The sequence below is a fragment of the Aedes aegypti genome, chromosome 2 (assembly GCF_002204515.2).
Source record: "Aedes aegypti strain LVP_AGWG chromosome 2, AaegL5.0 Primary Assembly, whole genome shotgun sequence".
Lineage (NCBI taxonomy): Eukaryota > Metazoa > Arthropoda > Insecta > Diptera > Culicidae > Aedes > Aedes aegypti.
Window position 1 is genome coordinate 111837332 of NC_035108.1, and position 21348 is coordinate 111858679.

The following is a 21348-nucleotide window of genomic DNA, read 5'->3' on the forward strand; positions in this document are numbered from 1 at the left end:
GCTGATGGATAAAACAATGGTGGCCGCCAGGTGGAAAGAGTACTTCGAGTCATTGTTAAACGGAGATTACGGAAGTGGATCTGGTAGCAGAATCTAAATCGATGCCGATGGACAGGCTGTGGAACCTCCAACGCTAGATGAGGTAAAGAAAGCTATCAATGGGCTGAAGAACAACAAGGCCGCTGGGAAGGACGAGCTCACGGCCGAACTTCTCAAACACGGAAGTGAGCAGCTGCACGAACTCCTTCACCGTATCATTTCGGGGATATGGGAGGAAGAACAAATGCCTACTAGTTGGTTGGAAGGTCTCATTTGCCATTTGCACAAGAAAGGTCATTGGCTAGAGTGCGCCAATTACCGAGGGAACCAAGCTGGTTCTCGAGAGGGCCGATCAACGACGGACTCATCATCTGTTTGTAGATTTCAAAGAAGCGTACGATTTAAGTGAAGAAAAACGAGTTGTGGCAAGTTATGTCCGAAAATGGCTTTCCGGCGAAGCTGATTAGACTGGTTGGTGCAATTGTCGTGTCATTGGAAGAGGCGTGTGTGCCTTTCAAGAGGGAGAGAGCGAGGATCGGGCTCACGATCAACACCACTACAACGAAGTACATGATAGCTGGTGGTCAACGTGGGTCCGAACGTGTTAGTGGTAGTGAAATGGTGCTCGGTGGTGAAAAGTTTGAAGTGGAGGAAGAATTTGTGTATCTTGGAACACTAGTGACATGCGATAATGATGTTACCCGCGAGGTGAAAAGACGTATTGCAGCTGCGAGTCGGGCTTTCTACGGGCTCCGTAACCAGCTGAAGTCCCGTAGCCTGCAAACGATAACAAAACTCGCGTTATACAAGACACTGATCCTTCCGGTTGTTTGGACATAAAGTGCTGCGAACAATACTCGTTGGTAAACTCTTGCTTTAGCTTTGATCACCGTTTACTTAATGGTTTTCAGTTTATTGGTGCTTTTTGGTGATGTAAACTAGAAAACGGCATTTGGCGGCGTCGCATGAATCACGAGTTGTACCAAGTCTATAAAGAGGTGGATATTGTCAAGCGACTGCGTTGGGCTGGTCACGTAGTCTGTATGCCGCAAGAACGACAAGCAAAGATAATATTCAACACAGAACCCGGACGAGGCCACCGATTGCTTTTTGCAGTTGAGGAGGACTTGAGGGCACTAAACGTTCAGGGCGACTGGAAGCGATTGGCCCAGGACCGAGCCCAGTGGAGAAGACTCGTCCATTCTGCGCAGATTCATCGTAGCGAATTGTAGCCCATCAAATCATGGGAACCAAAAATACAAGCCGATTTTCTACGAATCATTCAATTTTCCCTGTTGGACGGAAAAATTACTTCAAAATACAGTTGAAAAGCTTGAAAACTGTAGATTTGTTTTGGTATGCTTAACCCAAAATGTCACATACCGTAAAGTGCCCTAATTCAGCACATTGCCTAATTCCGCGCATTTCATACAAAATTATTTACATATGGAAATACACATCGATACTGCAGCAACTTTTAACGCCATTTGATGCTACTTTGATTTAGAATAAGTTTGAATCACAAATAAAAGCAAATAGAGCAATTTTTCGCGGCGTAAAAAAAATAATCAGTGGAGGCCCGTCTGAGTAGACGCCTTTTTTTCAATTTCCTTAGCGTCCGTGCTAAGACTAGGACACAAACAAACGTGATTTCTATATTGAAAATGTTTTGTTATTTATGCAATATTCTATGAAACTACTTCCTACAGATGTGTTTCATGATGCTTCTATGAAATCTTATCAAATATTAGCATAATTATTGAGATTTATCCCAAAAAGTATTGCGCGGCATTAGGGCACGTCATTTTTCATAAGTCCCTAATTCCGCGCACTGCTATCTACAGAACAACAAACAAGTAAAACATGCTATATTGGTCTTCACAGCTGAATATTTATCTGAGGAAGTATTCTCATGCATAAATACGTTTCGCAAACAACCGGAATATCGGGAAAGCCCACTTACAGGGAAACTAGCGGCCGTTCAGAAACCACGTGGTCATTCATGGTGGGAGGAAAAGTTTGTCCAAAACCAAGGTCCATAAACATTTGTTATTGTATGAAGAGTGCAGAATACGAATGTACAGACTTAAATTATTTTACAGGAATCGGTGAAATTCAACGTAATCCCAACAGCTGAAAATTTCGGTGAAATAAATGAACGGAGTACGGTAAATTTTTACAGTTTTCGGTAAAATTTCACAGCAATCCGTTGAATTTCGACGGAATTACGGTGTTTTATTTTACCGAACTGATCAGCTGTTGAGATTACGGTGAAATTCACGGATTACGGTAAAATAATTTAAGTGTGTAAAGGTAGTCGGGGCGATTTCGCCAAACTGCATATTTTTTTTAAAATTTCTTCTGGAATAACATGCAACCCCAAAGCTGACAAGGAAAAGGAAAAAAATATCAACGACTCCGCAGTCGCGAAACGTCCAAATGCTGAAAAATTGAAAAGTATTGTATTCAAAATAAACTGTTAGAAAAACCTCAGTGTTCGGAGCAGTTTTTCCAAAGCTGCTGATAAATATAAACACAAGACTATAGTTATTTCAAATGTCTGCAACTTTTTCTGGCATAAAATTTCACTTCAAAGGCTTTTTATGTTTTGTTGTGATGCAATCGCAATTGCATATTTGCTGGGATGTTCATGTGAGGGTTTGCGCATGATTGATACAAACACAGAGGAATAAGTAAAAAACTCAGCAATGACAGAATAAGAAGACCGTCTTCGCGAGTCTCGTCTCAGGAAAATACTATAACAAATATTTATCCTTATTTCATGTGATAGTCAAAAAATTATAAAAAAGTCTACGTTACGGCTCATACAAAACTTCACTTTTTTTCATACAAAAAGTGTTGTGGAGGGGGGTAGGGGGTTGAAAATGTTCAATTTCAGCGTTACGTAATGAATGGATGCTGCTTTATTCAAAATTAATGTTAATATGATTGTTTTGCAAGTGCGCGGAATTAGGCATTCTTCTGCGCGGAATAAGGAAAAGCGTGTAAAAAATGCGCGGAATTAAGCAATTTCAACGAGTGAACTATTTAAAAAAAAAATCACAATTGTAACGTGTGAATACAGTCTAGTTTATATTTTTGCCATAATCTAAAACAGATTTGCTAGCGATCCACCCATAAAGCTTTTTTGTTGATGCAACACTAATTTTTAATAAGCATTTGAAATGTTTTATTCGTTAACTGCGCTGAATTACGGCACTTTACGGTACACCCCTTTGCGTTTGGGTTCCTCACATACCAAACGATATAACATAATATCTCTTAATCACTTAAACAAAACGAATGCAAAAGTAAAAAGTAATTGTAAGCCACTTCATGAAAGAGCTATTTTCGTTGTAATCGAGAGCCCCAAATTATTTTCGAATACCGTAATCTGGGGTAACATTGATCTTTTTTTTTGAATATTTCTTGAATATTCCGTTTGCAAATGCAAATGTTGCAAATTTTATATTTTTTTAACAAGTACTGCCACTTATAGCTCGTGACTATATATTGTATTTTGCTTTTTGAAAGAATTAAGGATGTTTAAAAAAATGTTTTAAGCGATTTTTTGATTTCGCTAATATGGGGTAGTATTGATCACCTATGTAAACAACGTTCGATAATATTGAAAATGGCGTTACTTACTTAAATCATGCCCCCCAAAGCCGAATATGATGGCCAAACGCTCACAAATCATTTACTTTTTGAGTTATTTTAAAATTAAAAACACCTCGAACCACGGAATACGCCTAAAGGTAGGCAATTTACAAAGGGATTTCTATGTTCTCAACAGTAATTCGTTAATGTTGCCTAAATTAGAATACTTATGAAAGTTTTGACAACGGAATCGTTTTCGGCGATGCCATTTTTAGTAAGAACCGCATTTTCCTTGCTCATATCGTTTGCAGAACATATGTCCCAAGTAACACAATTGGTCATAAATGAGCTCAAAATACATCTTTCGAACATCATCGCTGTTTTGGTTCGAATATACAATACTGAATATCATACACCTTTATAACCGAAAAAGCGCAAGAACGGAAGGCTTTTAAAACATCTGCTTAGTTCAACTGGATGTTTTACAATACCTATTTCATACTTCTCATAGCATTTGAATTTGTTATACCAAAGTTATATCATACGTCATTATAACCATTAAGTTATAATCAAGTTATCGAGATGTAATCTGGCATGCAAAAATACAAGCGCACATTGTGTATTGCTTGAAATGTTTTGACAGCTGAAAAAAAAATAAACAAAAATGAAAAAGATTCGTCAATGAATTCAAATGCAAGTACCGTGATCAAAAAGAAATGTCATGCTGCATAAAATTTGGTTGGTTTTTTTTTAATTATGTTCAGAATTGGAAAATATAAAGTGAGCTTTGTGCATAAAGTGTATGTGTTTTTATGTGCGGTTTCAGATTTCTGGTGAAACATAGTGTTGCACTTGTGGATTATTTTCGCGCCGCTCATAGATGTGCAGTTCTACTTATTTTTTCGTGAAATCTATACGGTTGTATCAACTTTTCGTCAGATCGAACAACTAAGAAACATGGTGGAATTGACCACCAGCGCACAGTACGGGTCAAAAGGTTTTGTAGTGGTTCCCTGTTTATGAATCTATGATAATTTAATTGATTTGTATGTTTTGAGGATGTGATACTAAAAACATCAAACAATGACTGGGTCGAACTTATTCTTGACTTGTCGTGCTTAAAATTGCTAATATTTAATTTAATGCATGTGTCATAATTGTTCTGAGCGGTAGTGTTACATGGCATTGCTTTGATTGTAGCCATAGAAAAAACAGGTATTGCAATGAAGTTTAAATGAAGTTTTAAATAAGTATCGAATACGTGTTTAAAACAACTGAAATAAAAAAATTAAACATGCTATTTTACTCATTGAAAATGTGAGCATCGTCTTTGAGACAAAATAATCCTTTTCATCGGGAAAAATCACAGCATCAGACAAGTTTTTCATTCCGTGCACTATTAATTAAAACATTCACTTTCATTCATTTTCCCTATTCCGATTGAATTGATTACCATTCGCATAATGTTTCTTCGCATATATTGTTTTGCTTCAAAATATAAATCTCTGCATCAATCTTCGAAGAGAAACTGAGATGCTAAGTTTGTTTTTCGATTGACAGAAAAAAGCATTATTATAACATCATAATCATAGCCATCAAAACAGAGATGTATGCAATTTGTTTTCGTATGCAGCTTTATAACTAAATTGCCTCAGCTGAATTTTGGTCATGGGTAGTGTTTTAGCTAAGTTATACATACACTAATCGAACAGAAATACAACGTGAATATGATTTCTACGCTTTCCTAATAGATATGTTTCACTAAAACATCATCAGAACGGTATTAAAGCAGAAGATGTATTGGAATTTATCTTCACCACCTGAATATAACATAATTTTAAAAGAGCTGACCGAGAAGATGTTTTCGGTGTTACTTGGGGTGAGTCATGAATCTTCGGTAGTGTCATCCTTACCCATTGAAATCATTGTTTCGAAAAGTTAACAAATAAACGTAAAGTAAACGCAATTTTTGCAAAAATGTTCACCTTCATTAGCCCATGAATATAAGTAAAAGAAGCACCATTCATTATTTGGAAAAATTTCATCAATAAAAGATGATACGAACTTTTTACGAGATGTGTCATTCCGATCAATGTTACCCCGCTGATCAATGATACCCCGGATTACGGTACGAAAAATTGATGAGATTTTGGCATTTTTAGAAGGTTTACAAATGATCTGTTCTACGATTTATTGTGATTTCAATGTCAAAACACAAGAATCAATCGACATCTCACAAATATGATCTCAAACAAATTGTATAGACTTATAATGGTGTTTATCATGTTTGTTTCAACTTTAAGCAGTTTTGTCGTTGATTTTTCCATAAATTCTGTATTTTAATTCATAAAATCTAATCGACATGCTATGTTAACATTTCCAATCATGTTCCGAACGCAATGATGTCTCCTTTATTTAAGTTACCCCAAAACCAAAAAATGACTTTCGATTGTATGAAAAATTATAGGTGTATTCAAAATGAGTCGTTATGCAATCTTTCAACTGCAACCGATAACTAAGATACCAGTATTTGTTTTAAAAATGTTAAACGAAAATCTTCAGAAAAAAGTATTGAAATAATCAGAACAGATTATAAAACCATCAAAGTTACCCCATTTTGTTGTCCATAAATAGCGATATTTGCTGGAGACAAAACATTATGGTACTGTGATATATTCGATTAAGATCAATTAGTCCAATAATTTGGAATGATGAACAAGAAAACCGAACTGGAACAAGAAATTGTTCTCGTTCTATAAATTATGTTGTAAGGTCAAAAAATGTTCTAAGCCGAGGTAGACTGGACAAGGACTGAAAGCCTCATAAATAAAAAAATGGTGGTGGTGTATTATGGAGCATGATACTAGTGTCAAAAAACTTACCAAATAACTGTAGCGATTGCGACGCCTTGCTAGACTCATGATACAGATCCCGGTGACCATTAGCTGAAATAATTCAATAAATTATTCATTTGCACAAAAAAAAAACAGAACCGGCAATACAAAATACATACCAAAGTAGCGGGAACGAACGTTGGCACCGTTTCGAAGTACCCAACAGTACTGGTATAGGACCGCAGCAGGAAATAGATCCCCAGGAACAGGATTCCCAAGAGACACGATATGCCGCCACATATCAGACACCAGATGACGTACTTCCGCACTCCGGACGTTGTGGGGGCTGTTGAAGAAGATATGGTCTCATAAGTAACTGGTTTATGGGGTCACATCGCAAATTGTGTATTGACCAGCAGTAGACGACGGGGGACGGGGAGGTTCCACTGGAGGTGGCGCCCAAGTACAGGTGGGTACGCTGTACTGCACCACTTGCATGAATGGGTATCCGTGCATTGTTACCTCTATGTATACTCTTCTTCGCGTTAAACGTTAAAGGTACTAGATCTGAATTCAGAATGTGGTTTACAGCGTTCCCTCAAAACACATCTCCTATAACACCACACCCTTCCACTACATCTCACTTCCCTATCAATCAAAACGGGGCAATTCACAACATCAACTAAGCGTACTAATGATGTATCCTATTGTTAGTGTTGTACTATCTAATTGCTAATTTGTCATTTTTATTGTCCTTTCGAATGGCATCGAAATCGATTGGTTCACTCTTGGCTCCCTCAAAACCATCCCGCCCAACATCGTTCCAAGACGCATTTCAGCAGAATAATGATCCCAATTCCATCTATCGACATTTTTTTCCCGAGGTTTTCACTCACGCCTACGCTTATGCACTTGAGCTTATTATACAATCACACACAACAAATCGATTCACTGCCGAAGGTGTGATCCTTTTTTTGCGTAAGAATATTCTCTTCGAAGGGTAATGTTCATCTTATCGCTCAAATGCCGAAAAAATCCATCAATCGGAAATGATTCCCACAAACTGAATATTTTTTCGGTCCCTCCAAAACTTTCCCCTCTTTCGAGGATGCACTCCTTGAACCGCGATCGAAAAATAATGTATATGTTTTCTGACAGGTTAAATTATCCTTGCGACTCCAGTATAAGGATAACGAGTTAACCGATGATGATGTGACGGTATGCCGTTTTTATGGCGCCGAGATTTCTGTTTCCCTTCGTCTTGAGGTGCCATGCTTATGCGCAGACGCGTGTCAAAATCAGTGCCCCTTCGGAAGAGTGAACTGGATTTCCTCCAGTTTATCGCAGCAGGGTATGATGTCTATGGTAAAGAAAGGGGTTTCGATTGAGATAATTATCTCGATTGTTCGGGGGATGCTGTAACCAGCACAAAGATTCAAATTGATTTGATTGTTTGCACGGGTACAAGGTGCAACGGAAAATCGTGTCGTTTTTCATTCAATGTCATAAATAAATTGTATGAGTGCACATCGTACCCTCGTACTGTGCATACACAAATTCTCTCTGTTCTTGGAAGTTTTTTAAAAACTACCTAAAGCAATATAACAGTACTATTCAGTGCAAAAATGAAAAACGGTACTTTTCAGTGCTACTAAAACAGTATTTTCCAGTAGGGGAATTGGGTGTAAAATGCGCCGTTGGGGTAAAACGCGCCACCCTTGTTTTGAACGAACTACGTGCTTTGGGACGCTGTTTTTCATCCGATATAATGGAAAATGTATTAAAATGCTTCTCTATAAATATTTTTAAGTGTTTTCCTGGTAAATATCGTAAAAAACTCGAAAAAACGTTTTTTACTGTTTTCGTTGTAATTTTGTGATTTTTTCTAGGCCATTTTTCAGGCCGATAAACAACAAAATTTTTGAAACTATCGCCGAGAATCGACTTGTGCACTCCCATAGTTTGTATTTCATGCAAAAAAGTGTTGAATTTATCCTTAAAAAGCGTATTAAAGGACTTAAACTTTAATCAACTCGTGGGGCATAACGGCCACACCTATTTCATAACACCAAAACAGCCGTTTGAATTCAAATTCCAGCAAACGTAATGCCAAGCTGTAGTTACGTGCCAATTTGAACCTTACAAATGCACATTTTTCGAATCAGCATGTATACTATAATCGAACAATAACATCTGATTAAACGCCCTTATGTATGCAACGTATTTGCAAGCATGATTGCGCATGCGTGCGCGCGAACGACTAACGCCGTGATCAGGTGGCGCGTTTTACCCCGCGAAAAATAAAAATGCAGATAGGCAAGCATTTTATAAAAATTCATTTATTAACTTCTGAAAAAAGAAAATGGACAGCTGTTTCTACTATTTGATAGAAAACATGTTTGTCTATGAGATAATGAATAAAAAAAAGTCTTATAATAATGTTCTTCATGGTTAAAAACGCTTCCTTCCTTAGAGGGTGCATTTTACCCCCAGTTACCCTACATTTTTTTCTGCTATTGATCTCTTTACGATCCTTGTTTGGATCCGCGCCTTCGATTTTTCGTTGTACCCGTTAGCGAAAGCTAGCGGTGGGGACGGACCTGGTGTAGTGGTTAGGACACACGCCTCTTACGCCGAGGACCTGGGATCGAATCCCATCCCCGAGATAGGTACCCAAAAATTTCAGTGACGACTTCCTTCGGAAGGAAAGTAAAGCCGTTGGTCCCGCGATGAACTAGCCCAGGGCTAAAAATCTCGTTAATAGAGATAGAAAAAAAAAGCTAGCGGTGCTATTCCTTCTTGGGAAAAAACCCCTCGAAGGTCACGTCTTCTTTCGTTTATTTACTAAACGTGGTTACAACTACAAACAAAAGGGAGGGTAAATCTCTGAATTCACAACTTGCTTCCAAAAAAGTGAGATTTCAAACTGTCACTAAACGTGGCAAGAAAGGAAGAAAGGACGCTTCCCCGGAATGCGAGCTTTCTTCCAAGGGTGAAATGAATAATTGTATCAAAATGAGCAATCAGTTCGATGCTCTAGACAAATTTTCCGAACACCAAATCAAAGCAGCCTCTAGCCCAGGCTCTTTGATTCAAGTGAGGAAACAAAGAGTGCCGCCTATCGTGGTCAGTTGTTCCGAATTTGGGGGATTTAGGCAGGAGATCTTGAAATCCATTAGGGGAATCAAGGTTTCCTTCCAAATCGCAAAGAAAGGAGACTGTCGCGTTATGCCGGAAACTCCGAATGATCGCGAACTTCCTCTCAAACATCTTGAAGAGAAGAAGCACAGTTTTTTTACTTATGACGACAAAACTGAACGTTTTTTCAAAGTGACTATAAATCACCTGAAGAAATCAAAAATGGAATAAATGATTTACTCGGATTTTCCCCAGTCCAAGTAATCATTATGAAAAAGAGAACCCAATCTAGCATTCTTCGGAAAGGGCTTTCTTAAGAATATTATTTAGTTCACTTTAACAAAAAAAGAGCTAAATAATATTGAAGCTTTAGAAGAAGCAAAACTTAAGTTCGATGTCCGTGTCACATGGGATCATTTTCAGAAACCTGGAAGCAATTTCCCACTCAGTGCCGTCGGTGCCAAAAGTTGGGTTATGGTACAAAACATTGCCACATGGATGCTAAATGCATGATTTGCGGAGGTTCTTCTCACGCTCAGGACGTCTGTCCAGTAAGGGAAGATACCGATAAGTTCATATGCGCCAATTGCGGGGGCAATCATAAGTCAAATTTTTGGACTTGCCCTTCGCTTAGGCGAGACGTCGAGGCTCGTGCCAGGCAGATGAAAGATAATATCCGTTACGATAATGGTCGTTTCCGGAATTTCCCTGGTAGAAATTCGAACAATGCTCATTTTTCAGTTAACGATCGCTTGATTAGAAATCCATACCATCAGGAAGATCATAATCATGCTCATTCACAAACTAATTTTAATCTGTCGGGTAGCCGTTCGAATCTTTCATTTTCGAATGTATCTACCCACGGAAAATCCTTTGCCGATATCGTAGCAGGTAATTTGAACTCCTACTCTGTTTATACTACTAGTAACCGTTCTAATTGTTTCAAATCAAATGGAAAAACCCTGCCGCCACAGGAAACTTCTACTCCGCCCCTTCGTCACCGAAAATTCTAACGGAAAATCATCCAATAATGTACCCACTTCAAGTGATATGTCTGCTTCTGATTTTAATGTTCTAACTGAACAATTGAATCTAATGATTGATGCAATGTTCAAAGCCACCACTATGACTGAAGCAGTCCAAGTTGGTGTAAAATTTACAAATCAAATTGTTATTGAATTACCTTTTTGTTATAGATCTAAATAATAATTAAAATATTTCAAATTAAAATGCTCGTTCTTTGAATGGTAAAGAGGACGAGTTGTTCAATTTTCTAACAGTTGATAACATACATATGACGGATTTCTTGCCAACTCGACACAGGGATTGGCAGCACCCCTTCAGAATTCAATGAAACTTTCTGGGTGTGAAGACTATGTGAAACTAAGATACTTTACATACTTTGTTTTTTTTTCAAAATCGATCTAGACTAACATTTGGAAAGGGTCAAAGTTTATTTTTACTTTTTTTATAAACCCGTGTAACTCTAAAACGGTAAGACCTACAAAAAAATGTTGTATGAGGGACTGTCGTGAAATTTCCTGACGTTTAAGAAAAAAATATTGATTTAAAAAAAAATATTGATTAGAAAAAAATATCGATTTAAAAAAAACGGCCATTTCAGATTTTGATCATCCTTAAGCAAAAAGTTTCGTAATTAAATTTACAAAAAGTCGTCCATACATTGCAAATTGGGCATATTTTAGGGAAAAAAGTTTTTCTAACATCGAATTTTTTAAGTCCCAAAGTTTTTTTTTTTTACTTTTTTTATAGACCCGTATAACTCGAAAACGGTAAGACCTACAAAGAAGTGTTGTATGGGGGACTGTCGTGAAATTTCCTGACGTTTTAGAAAAAATATTGAAAAAATAAAAACACATTTTCTACACTGAAAAAAAAAATATTCAAAACTTTAAAGTCGATTTAAAAAATAAACGGCCATTTCAGATTTTGATCATCCTTAAGCAAAAAGTTTGGTAATTAAATTTACTAAGAGTCGTCCATACATTGCAAATTGGGCATATTTGAGGGAAAAAAGTTTTTCTAACATCGATTTTTTTAAGTTCCAAAGTTTTTTTTTACTTTTTATAAACCCGTATAACTCGAAAACTGTAAGACCTACAAAAAACTGTTGTATGGGGGACTGTTGTGAAATTTCCTGAAGTTTTAGAAAAAAATATTGAAAAAATAAAAACACATTTTCTACACTGAAAAAAAAAATGTTTCAAAACTTAAAAAAACGGCCATTTCAGATTTTGATCATCCTTAAGCAAAAAGTTTCGTAATTAAATTTACTAAAAGTCGTCCATACATTGTAAATTGAGTATATTTTAAGGAAGAAAGTTTCTTTAACTTCGAATTTTTTAAGTCCAAAATGAATTTTTTATTTTTTTTTTTTATTTCGCTTCAAATAGTCTAGTATGATCATATTTTCAGAAGATAAATGAGTTTTAATCACAAAATAGATTATATTTGTTTAATTGGGAGTAGTTACAAGAAATAAAACGGAATTATACAGTTTTTTTAATTAAATTCAATTGATCTTAAATCGACTTTAAAGTTTTGAATTTGACTTACTTTTTTGTTTTTATTTTTTCAATATTTTTCTCTAAAACGTCAGGAAATTTCACGACAGTCCCCCATACAACACTTTTTTGTAGGTCTTACCGTTTTCGAGTTATACGGGTTTATAAAAAAAGTAAAAAAAAAACTTTGGGACTTAAAAAATTCGATGTTAGAAAAAAAATTTTCCCTAAAATATGCCCAATTTGCAATGTATGGACGACTCTTAGTAAATTTAATTACGAAACTTTTTGCTTAAGGATGATCAAAATCTGAAATGATCGTTTTTTTTTAAATCGACTTTAAAGTTTTGAATAATTTTTTTTTCAGTGTAGAAAATGTGTTTTTATTTTTTCAATATTTTTCTCTAAAACGTCAGAAAATTTCACGACAGTCCCCCATACAACACTTTTTTGTAGGTCTTACCGTTTTCGAGTTATACGGGTCTATAAAAAAAGTAAAAAAAAAAAACTTTGGGACTTAAAAAATTCGATGTTAGAAAAACTTTTTTCTCTAAAATATGCCCAATTCGCAATGTATTGACGACTTTTTGTAAATTTAATTACCAAACTTTTTGCTTAAGGATGATCAAAATCTGAAATGGCCGTTGTTTTTTAAATCGACTTTAAAGTTTTGAATATTTTTTTTTCAGTGTAGAAAATGTGTTTTTATTTTTTCAATATTTTTCTCTAAAACTTCAGGACATTTCACGACAATCCCCCATACATAGGTCTTACCGTTTTTGAGTTATACGGGTTTATAAAAAAAAAGTAAAAACCCTTTCCAAATGTTAGTCTAGATCGATTTTGAAAAAACAAAGTATGCAAAGTATCTTAGTTTTACATACTTTCGACATCCAGAAAGTTTCATTGAATTCTGAAGGGGTGCTGCCAATCGCGTGTCGAGTTGGCGTGAAATCCGTCATATAGCAGTTATTACTAAAACTTATTTGAAACCTGGATCCAAACTCAAAAGAGATCCAAACTTTTTTATTTATCGTAATGATCGACTTGATGGGGCATGCGGGGGAGTTGCAATCATCATTCATAGGTGTATAAAACATAAACTTTTTTCGTCATTTGAAAACAAAGTTTTTGAAACTTTAGGTGTTTCTGTTGAAACACAGTTTGGTAAATATACTTTCATAGCTGCCTATTCGCCATTTCAATGCTCTGGACAGCAAGTTAATTTGCTCCAAACTGACTTGCGAAAATTGACTTGCAATAAGTCAATTTTTTCTGTCATTGGTGACTTTAATGCCAAACATCGGTCATGGAATAATTCGCAAAGTAACTCCAACGGCAGAATTTTATTTGATGAGTGCTCCTCAGGATATTTCTCAATTCAATACCCTGATAGCCCTACTTGTTTTTCTTCTTCTAGTAACCCTTCTACGATTGATTTGGTCTTAACCGAATCTAGGCACCTTTGTAGCCAACTGGTTACTCATGCTGATTTTGATTCTGAAAATTATATGGCAGGATCTGCAGAAAGAAATGAATAACCATTTTCACAATTAAGAAACAACAATTTTAAAAATTAAAAATTAAAATTTCTCAATTGGACCCTGGTTCTAAGCCCTTTTGGAAATTATCTAAAATTTTGAAAAAACCTCAGAAGCCAATACCAACATTGAAAGAGGAAAACAAATTATTACTAACTAATTGCGAAAAAGCTCAAAAACTTGGTGTGCAGTTTGAAAGCGTGCACAATTTTAACTTAGGACTTACTAGTCCAATTGAAAATCAAGTTACTCAAGTTACTAATAAATAATAAAAAAAAACCTGTGTGGATAGGGTTAAGCTGTGACAACAACGGCGCGAGAAGTGATTGACACTGATCAACGACAAAGAAGAAATGACTGGTTCGATGAAGAGTGCCAGAGAGTGACAGACATGAAGAACATCGCCATAAGTCGTGGATGGTACCCAACAGAACAGAGAGCGGTACAGGGCAGTGAGAGCCGAAGAAAAGCAAAACCACCGCAGAAAGAAAACGCAGCCGGAAGAAAGTTTGGTAGCTGAAGCTCAACATAACATTAACCGGAACGATATGCGGAGATTTTCTTCAACGATCAATGGCGTGCGGCACAATACCGTACCAGTGCACGCCTTGAGCAATGATCGGGAAGGGAAGTTCATCGAATCGGTTTCGACATCGTAGCGCTGCTCAAAGGCCGGTTCAAAGGCCGGTTCTTCAACTTCAACATCATAAACGTGCATAGCCCTCACTCCGGAAGCACTGATGATGACAAGGATGCATTTTACGCGCAGCTCGAATGCGAGTACGACCGCTGCCCAAGCCACGACGTCAAGATCATCATAGGAGATTTGAACGCTCAGGTTGGCCGACACTCCTGGAGATCACCACAGCAGACGGAATCACAAATCGACCACGTTTTGATCGATGGACGGCACTTCACCGATATAACCGACGTCAGAATCTATCGTGGCGCGAACATTGACTCTGATCACTATCTAGTGATGGTGAAACTACGCCCAAAACTTTCCGTCATCGCCCGCCTCGGTATAACCTAGCGCGACTGGCCCAACCGAACGTCGCCGACGCATACGCGCAGCATCTCGAGGTAGCGTTGCCGGAAGAGAGCGAGCTTGACGAAGCTCCTCTTGAGGACTGCTGGAGCAACATAAAAGCGGCCATCAACAATGCAGCCGAGAGCATCGTCGGGTACGTGAAAAGGAGGTCATGTAACGATTGGTTCGACGAAGAATGCAAGCAGGTTTTGGAGGAGAAGGATGCAGCGCGGGCTGCAATGCTGCAGCAAGGAACGCGACAAAATGTGGAGCGGTATAAAAGAAAACGAAAGCAGCAAACCCGCTTATTCCGGGACAAAAAGCGCCGCCTGGAAGAAGCGGAATACGATGAAATGGACCAGCTGCATCGTTCACAAGAAACGCGAAAGTTCTACGAGAAGTTAACGCGTCCCAAAAAGGCTTTGTGCCGCGAGCCGAAATGTGTAGGGATAAGGACGGAAGCATCTTGACGGATCTACGTGAGGTGATTGAAAGGTGGAAGAAGCACTACAATGAACACCTGAATGGCACGGAAAACACAGGCGCAGAGGGTCACGACAGTGGAAGAAGTGACTACGTCAGCACGGCGGATGAAGGAAACCAACCTGCCCCCACATTGAGGGAAGTTATGGATGCTATCAACCAGCTCAAGAATAACAAGGCCGCTGGTAAGGATTGTATTGGAGCTGAACTCATCAAAGTGGGCCCGGAGAGTTAGCCGCATGTCTGCACCAGCTGGTTGTCAGAATCTGGGAAACGGAACAGCTGCCGGATTAGTGGAAGCAACGGGTCATATGCCCCATCTACAAGAAAGGCGACAAACTGGAATGTGAAAACCATCGTGCGATCACTGCCGCCTACAAAGTGCTATCCCAGATTATCTTCCGTCGTCTATCACCAATAGCAAAGGAGTTTGTGGGAAGTTATCAAGCTGGTTTCATCAACGGCCGCTCGACGACGGACCAAATTTCACTGTACGGCAAATCCTCCAGAAATGCCGTAAATACCAAGTCTCAACGCATCACCTGTTCAACGATTTTAAGGCGGCTTATGAAAGATTTCGGGCGAACATTCCAGTCCGTTTGAATCCCGCCGGGGATTTCGACAGGGTGATGGACTTTAGTGCCTGCTATTCAAGGTCGCGCTAGAAGGTGTCATGCACAGACAGAAAAATTCTTGTAAATTTCAGCGTAAAATCATGCACATCAGGGGTATGCCAGATTTGTCGCAAGTTTACACGTCACATCGTGTAAATTACAATAACATCATAAAAGTTTCCGGTATACATCGTGTAATCTAGCATGGACTCTAACCGATTACGCGACAATTCGCATAAATTCACATGACGTTGATGTAATTTTACACGATGTGTCATGTAAATTTGCGAAAAATCTGGCATTCCCCTCATGTGCATGATTTTACGCTGAAATTTACATGGATTTTTCTTTCTGTGTGCGGAGAGCCGGGTTCAATAACCGAGGTACGATTTTCACAAGATCCAGCCAATTTGTTTGCTTCGCGGATGATATGGATATTGTCGGCAGAACATTTGGAACGGTGGCAGACCTGTACACCCGCCTGAAACGTGAAGCAACAAAAGTCGGTTTGGCTGCGTCAAAAACAAAGTACATGCTGATAGGAGAAACCGAGCGCGACAGAGCCAACCATTGTTACGATAGACGGGGATACTTTCGTAGTGGTTGATGAGTTCGTCTACCTCGGATCCTTGTTAACGGCTAATTACACCGTTATGGGAAGTATGCACTTCAACAGAAAAGTAATCGCCTATCTCGATGCGTGGGAAATTTCTTGCAAGAAATGCTCAAGAAAAGCATTTCTCTTAGATCGCAGTACGCAGTTGAAAAGAAATGTCAATTCAAATGGGGCTCATTGTAGAAAAATTTCTTGACCATTTCTTTCCACAGAAATTTTTACTTTTCTTGAGCTGAACAGCATACTTAGCTTTAGTCGAGAAATACGGAAGTCGTGCCTACTATGCTGCCGTGAAACGCAAGTCAGTCCCATCTGTAAAAAGTAGGCATTGAGAAAATAAGCTGTGAAATTTCCCAACTCGTTTCCCATACGAATATTCAAAAAATCCTAGAGGATTGTAACATGATCAGATCTTAATGAAACTTTCACAATTTGCTTTTCAATTCGATATCTTTTCGAGAAAAATATAGAGATGATTAAAACACGGTTCTTTTTGTGTTACACAGGTTGGAAATCTAAAGTGGGACTGAAATGCGATTACTTTTCATTATTGGACAATTTGACCTGCTATTTTTTCCTAATTTATCCGAACAGATCATATTATCTTATGAGCGGAGCTGAAAGAGCCTTGGAAAATATGTTGAAAACTGTACTCAACTTAATTTTGACGAAAAATCAGATGTGACTGACTTGCGATCCACGCCAGTATGGGCTCTAGGAGAAACTGCGATCGAGAAAGATTCACTCCTGCACCAAATGTACCATGTAAAAAACGCAAATAAGACCGGTGGTCCTCTATAGTCCTCCATATATGGACATGAAGCATGGACTAAACAGGCAAGGAACTGCAAGCACTTGGAGTGTTCGAACGACGGGACCATCTTAGGACCATCTTTAGCTTGTGTGGTGGCGGAGGATGAACCACGAGCGCACCAGGCATGTAATATAATAATGTATTATTACAGGAAAGGTAATCCTGAAAGAATTTTACCGTTTCAAACGTAAACTCTGGCGGAATTTTTGAAGAGTTTTTTCGAGGCGATCGCACAGGGATTTTCTAGCGAAATTGATGTCATAGAGCATAAAAATGTCATAAAATGAAATTCCAGGAATAAACAATGAATAGTCATTATAAATTCCATGGACATTTTTTTGCAGGAAACCCAGAAGATTCTTTAAATTAAATTCGGATTTTTTGGAGGAGTAGCTCAGGAAATGCTTATATAATTTCTGAAGAAATATCTGTAGGAACCAAAGAAAAACATTCAAGAATAATCTATGCAACTTTTGATTAATCTTATTAAAAATTTTGGGGAAAAATCTCTGGAATATTCCTGGAGAATTTATGAAGTAATTCTCAGGATTATTTAGATTTGTTGTACACTGGCACTGGATTATGAATTCATAGTTGTGTCGTATTTCGAGACTAGCATTAAATTTATGTAACTGGGGTAGTCGTTTGGGCGCCTTCTTTAGCCGAGTGGTTAGCGTCCGCGGCTATAAAGTAAAGTCATGCTGAAGGTGTCTGGGTTCGATACCCGGTCGATCCAGGATCTTTTCGTAATCGAAATTTCCTTGACTTCCCTGGGCATAGAGTATCATCGTACCTGCCACACGATATACGAATGCGAAAATTGCAATTTAGGCAAAGTAAGCTCTCAGTTAATAACTGTGGAAGTGCTCTTAGAACACTACGCTGAGTAGCCGGCTCTGTCCTAGTGGGCGTCCCCAATGCCAAGAAGAAGAAGAAGAAAAACTGGGGTTGTCACGTCTATTACGGCTTGAATCAGCCGACGGTGTTATTAAAAAAAACTTAAGTTCGTAGACAAATTGAGATGAAAAATGTGAAAAATAATGGAATCGTTCTGGTGGATTTCGACTTCGAATCAACTACGCCACAGAACGGGTAACGATTCTGCAGCGTCGTTGACCAACCTGAACCCAAAGTCCATAACGACCCAACGTTCTCCTTCACAACTCTGCATCTCCTTCGGCTCTTTATGTTAGTCTTGTTTGATTGCTACCAACTGTATATTTAATATTCGCGTTTTTGAAAAATAAACATCATAATTTCTGTAGAGTAAAAGCACCGCTTTTAGATAACCTGAGAGAAAATGTCTTAATTATTTTTTGTAAGCCGTTTTTATACTACAAATGTGTCAAACGCAAGCATTTAATCTATATTACATATGAGCAATGTCGTAACTGAGCTGAAACCATTTTTTCGCTTTAAAATCCTCGTTGGGCAATATAGGCTACCAGAACCAGTTTCGGCCAGAGATTTAGCTTGGGTTCCTAAATTGGCTAATCACATTGATTACTTAAGAGAGTGGCCAAATTAGGGGTACCCTAGCCAGATTAGGTTTAAGGGAGTTAAAATTATAAGGAAAATGATTTATTTTTCGTATGTTTTAAATCAATTCTGGCGAGTAAATGAATTGAGCTCAATCATGTGACTGTGATCTACTTAACACAAAAGGTATAACCTTTTATGGCTACGTCAGACATACGGCTAAAACCGGTGCATCTACAAAAATAGTGTTCAGCGATTTTAGACTAAGCGACAGATCCGCGGAAATTATAAAAAATATAACTACTAGAATTGTGCTTTGCCGTAACGATATTTTTAAACATCCATCTGTAATTGTAATAAACTGCCTCAATATTGTACATATATGTTATTGAAAGTGTAGTAAAACAATGAATTGAAATTCCATTTGAAAATCATTAAAATCATATTTAAAATTCCTCCATAAAAATGATCTTTCTATGAAAAAGAGTGAAAAATCCCGAGTCCCGAGATTTGTTTAAGATAGGGAAAATTAGTAGCCGATGGTAACTCACCACTTTCCGCTCGTTGCAGGGTTCGCGTCCGTGGGGCAGGCCTCGGCGGCAACGGTGGCCCCCGATCGTCCTCCGATATTTCCTCCTCCAGCTTGTTCCCGTTGTCGCTGTAGATCTCTATGTGGTTGGTGTATTTCCTCTCGTTGTCGAACCGAGCCGGAGAGTTCAGTCTCGAGTTATTTGGATTGGATCTAACCGAATGAATCATGGCGTTAAATCACGTGTCCACTTGGCATGGCACTCTCATACTTACAGGGCAATTTTCTTACTATCTAAATTAATATCTAACACACTAGGCGTATTCTCGTCGCAGGATCCCGGCAAGCTGGAGCCCTGCATCGGGTGTTGTTTGGTGTTATCACATGAGCTGGAACTAGATGGCATGTAGCGATGGTGGTGCTGCAGGACGGCAATGCTGTTGTCGCTGTTGTATTCGTCCGCTTCGGCACTGGTGATGTTGTAGGCCGGATCATGGTGCTGGTGGTAGCGACTCATGACCCGGTGGTGCTGCTGGGGCGAGTCCAGGTTCGACTGAATCGTCATGGCTGCCGCGGTCTTCGATCACTCATCAGGATGGAAGGATTTCTGTACGGATGGGAGAAGAGTGGGAAACGATGGTATAAGTACGGTACATTGCACTATGGGACAAAGATCAAAATTTTGTCGAAATTTCAAGCATTCACAATAAATAAAAATCAACCTAAAAGTAATATAAAGACTGATCATTTTATGAAGCGGACACCTTTTTTATGCTATATCTTTTTCATTTATCAATGAAATAGTAATTGGTTTTTATTGCATCGTTCAACTACCGTGCACCCCCGCTAATTTGAACGGTACCTCATGCAAACCATCGGGGTTCATTTTTATTTGAACATCTAGTCACCCTAGGAACTTGTTTCTGGTTACCTCTTTCACTGTTTTGTTTTGATTCTGCGTTCCGTTCCACAGCGTTCCATCTCACTTCACTTCGTTCCATGAGCTAAATGACGTTTGAACCATTTTTAATCTGAACGATGTGCAAATTAGCGGGGTACAGATTAAAAAGTGTTCAGATTGAATGTGGTCAAACCAACGGGGGTACCCGGTACTATTCTACAATGTTATGAAAATGTAATGCTTTTGGTTTAAGAACTGAACAGTTTTAAGATTACCAAGGAAACTATATTTGTTTAATAGAATGTAGCTGAATCAAAAGTTTTAATCGCACTCTATAGTATAAACTTTAATCTATATGGTCGTTTTATTAAAAATCTTATACTTTTAAAAACATGTACGCATGTTTATCGACCTACAGCAATTTGTAAACGTTTTACTCAAAATATTTCGATCGGTAATCTCAGAATAACATATTATGAAAATAATACATCTATATAAATAAAAATGGAATGGTGTTTGTATGTCACGAAATAACTTACGAACGGGTCAACGGATTTGAATGATTCTTTCTCCGTTTTGTTCTTCAAGGGTTCCGACGTGTTTGTGTATATGCAAATCCCAGGATATTCACCGGAAAACTTGAAAAAACGATAGTGCACGGAACTGTCATTTTGTATGGGACGATCTATAGCGTTTTTCAAAAGCCTACTTGATGGCAAAACGAGGTTTGCCGGGACCACTAGTAGAAAATAAATTCGTTTTCCATAAAACAGTGATTCCAATTTTGATGATTTTCTTTATGCTTTGAGAGGTCTTGTGAAAATAACGTAATTTTCCTCTATTGTGCTTGAAATATGACGTGAGGATTAAATAAGCAACTCTATGAGGGCGTAGTTTATTATTCATATAAAGACTATATTGATACTTCCGTCAGGACGTTCCCTAAACCTAAAAATTCTACTCATTTTTTTTAAAAAATAGGTGAAAATTGCTTTTATGATATCTAGAGAATTGTTGATAAAAAAAACTTGATTCTTTTTTGGAGACTTCTTATTGATGATGCTTTTAAAGATAATAAAATATACATTATCTAATTTCTCAGGCAAATTATAATAATCATTTATTTTGATAACCTTCATAAATGAATTGTTCTGAACGTTGTTTATTCATGTGTGGAATTCAATTATTCCGATGGATTTTTTATT

General features: G+C 37.9%; 1 protein-coding gene across 7 annotated transcripts in view; it reads right to left on the reverse strand.

Moving 5' to 3' along the window:
• The window catches only part of LOC5564953, a 92829-nt gene that overhangs the window by 14467 nt on the left and 57014 nt on the right, over positions 1 to 21348 (reverse strand). For 6 of the 7 annotated variants that reach the window (XM_021841980.1, XM_021841981.1, XM_021841977.1 and 3 more), the window contains 4 exons: positions 19518 to 19849; positions 19265 to 19455; positions 6653 to 6819; positions 6522 to 6584 (listed from right to left, as the gene is read on the reverse strand). In XM_021841980.1, coding sequence (XP_021697672.1) covers positions 6522 to 6584; positions 6653 to 6819; positions 19265 to 19455; positions 19518 to 19807 — 711 coding nt within the window. In that variant the 5' untranslated portion in view covers positions 19808 to 19849. Of the gene's footprint in view, positions 1 to 6521; positions 6585 to 6652; positions 6820 to 6886; positions 7702 to 19264; positions 19456 to 19517; positions 19850 to 21348 lie in introns of those variants that run through there. The other variant, XM_021841983.1, reaches the window with a different exon arrangement.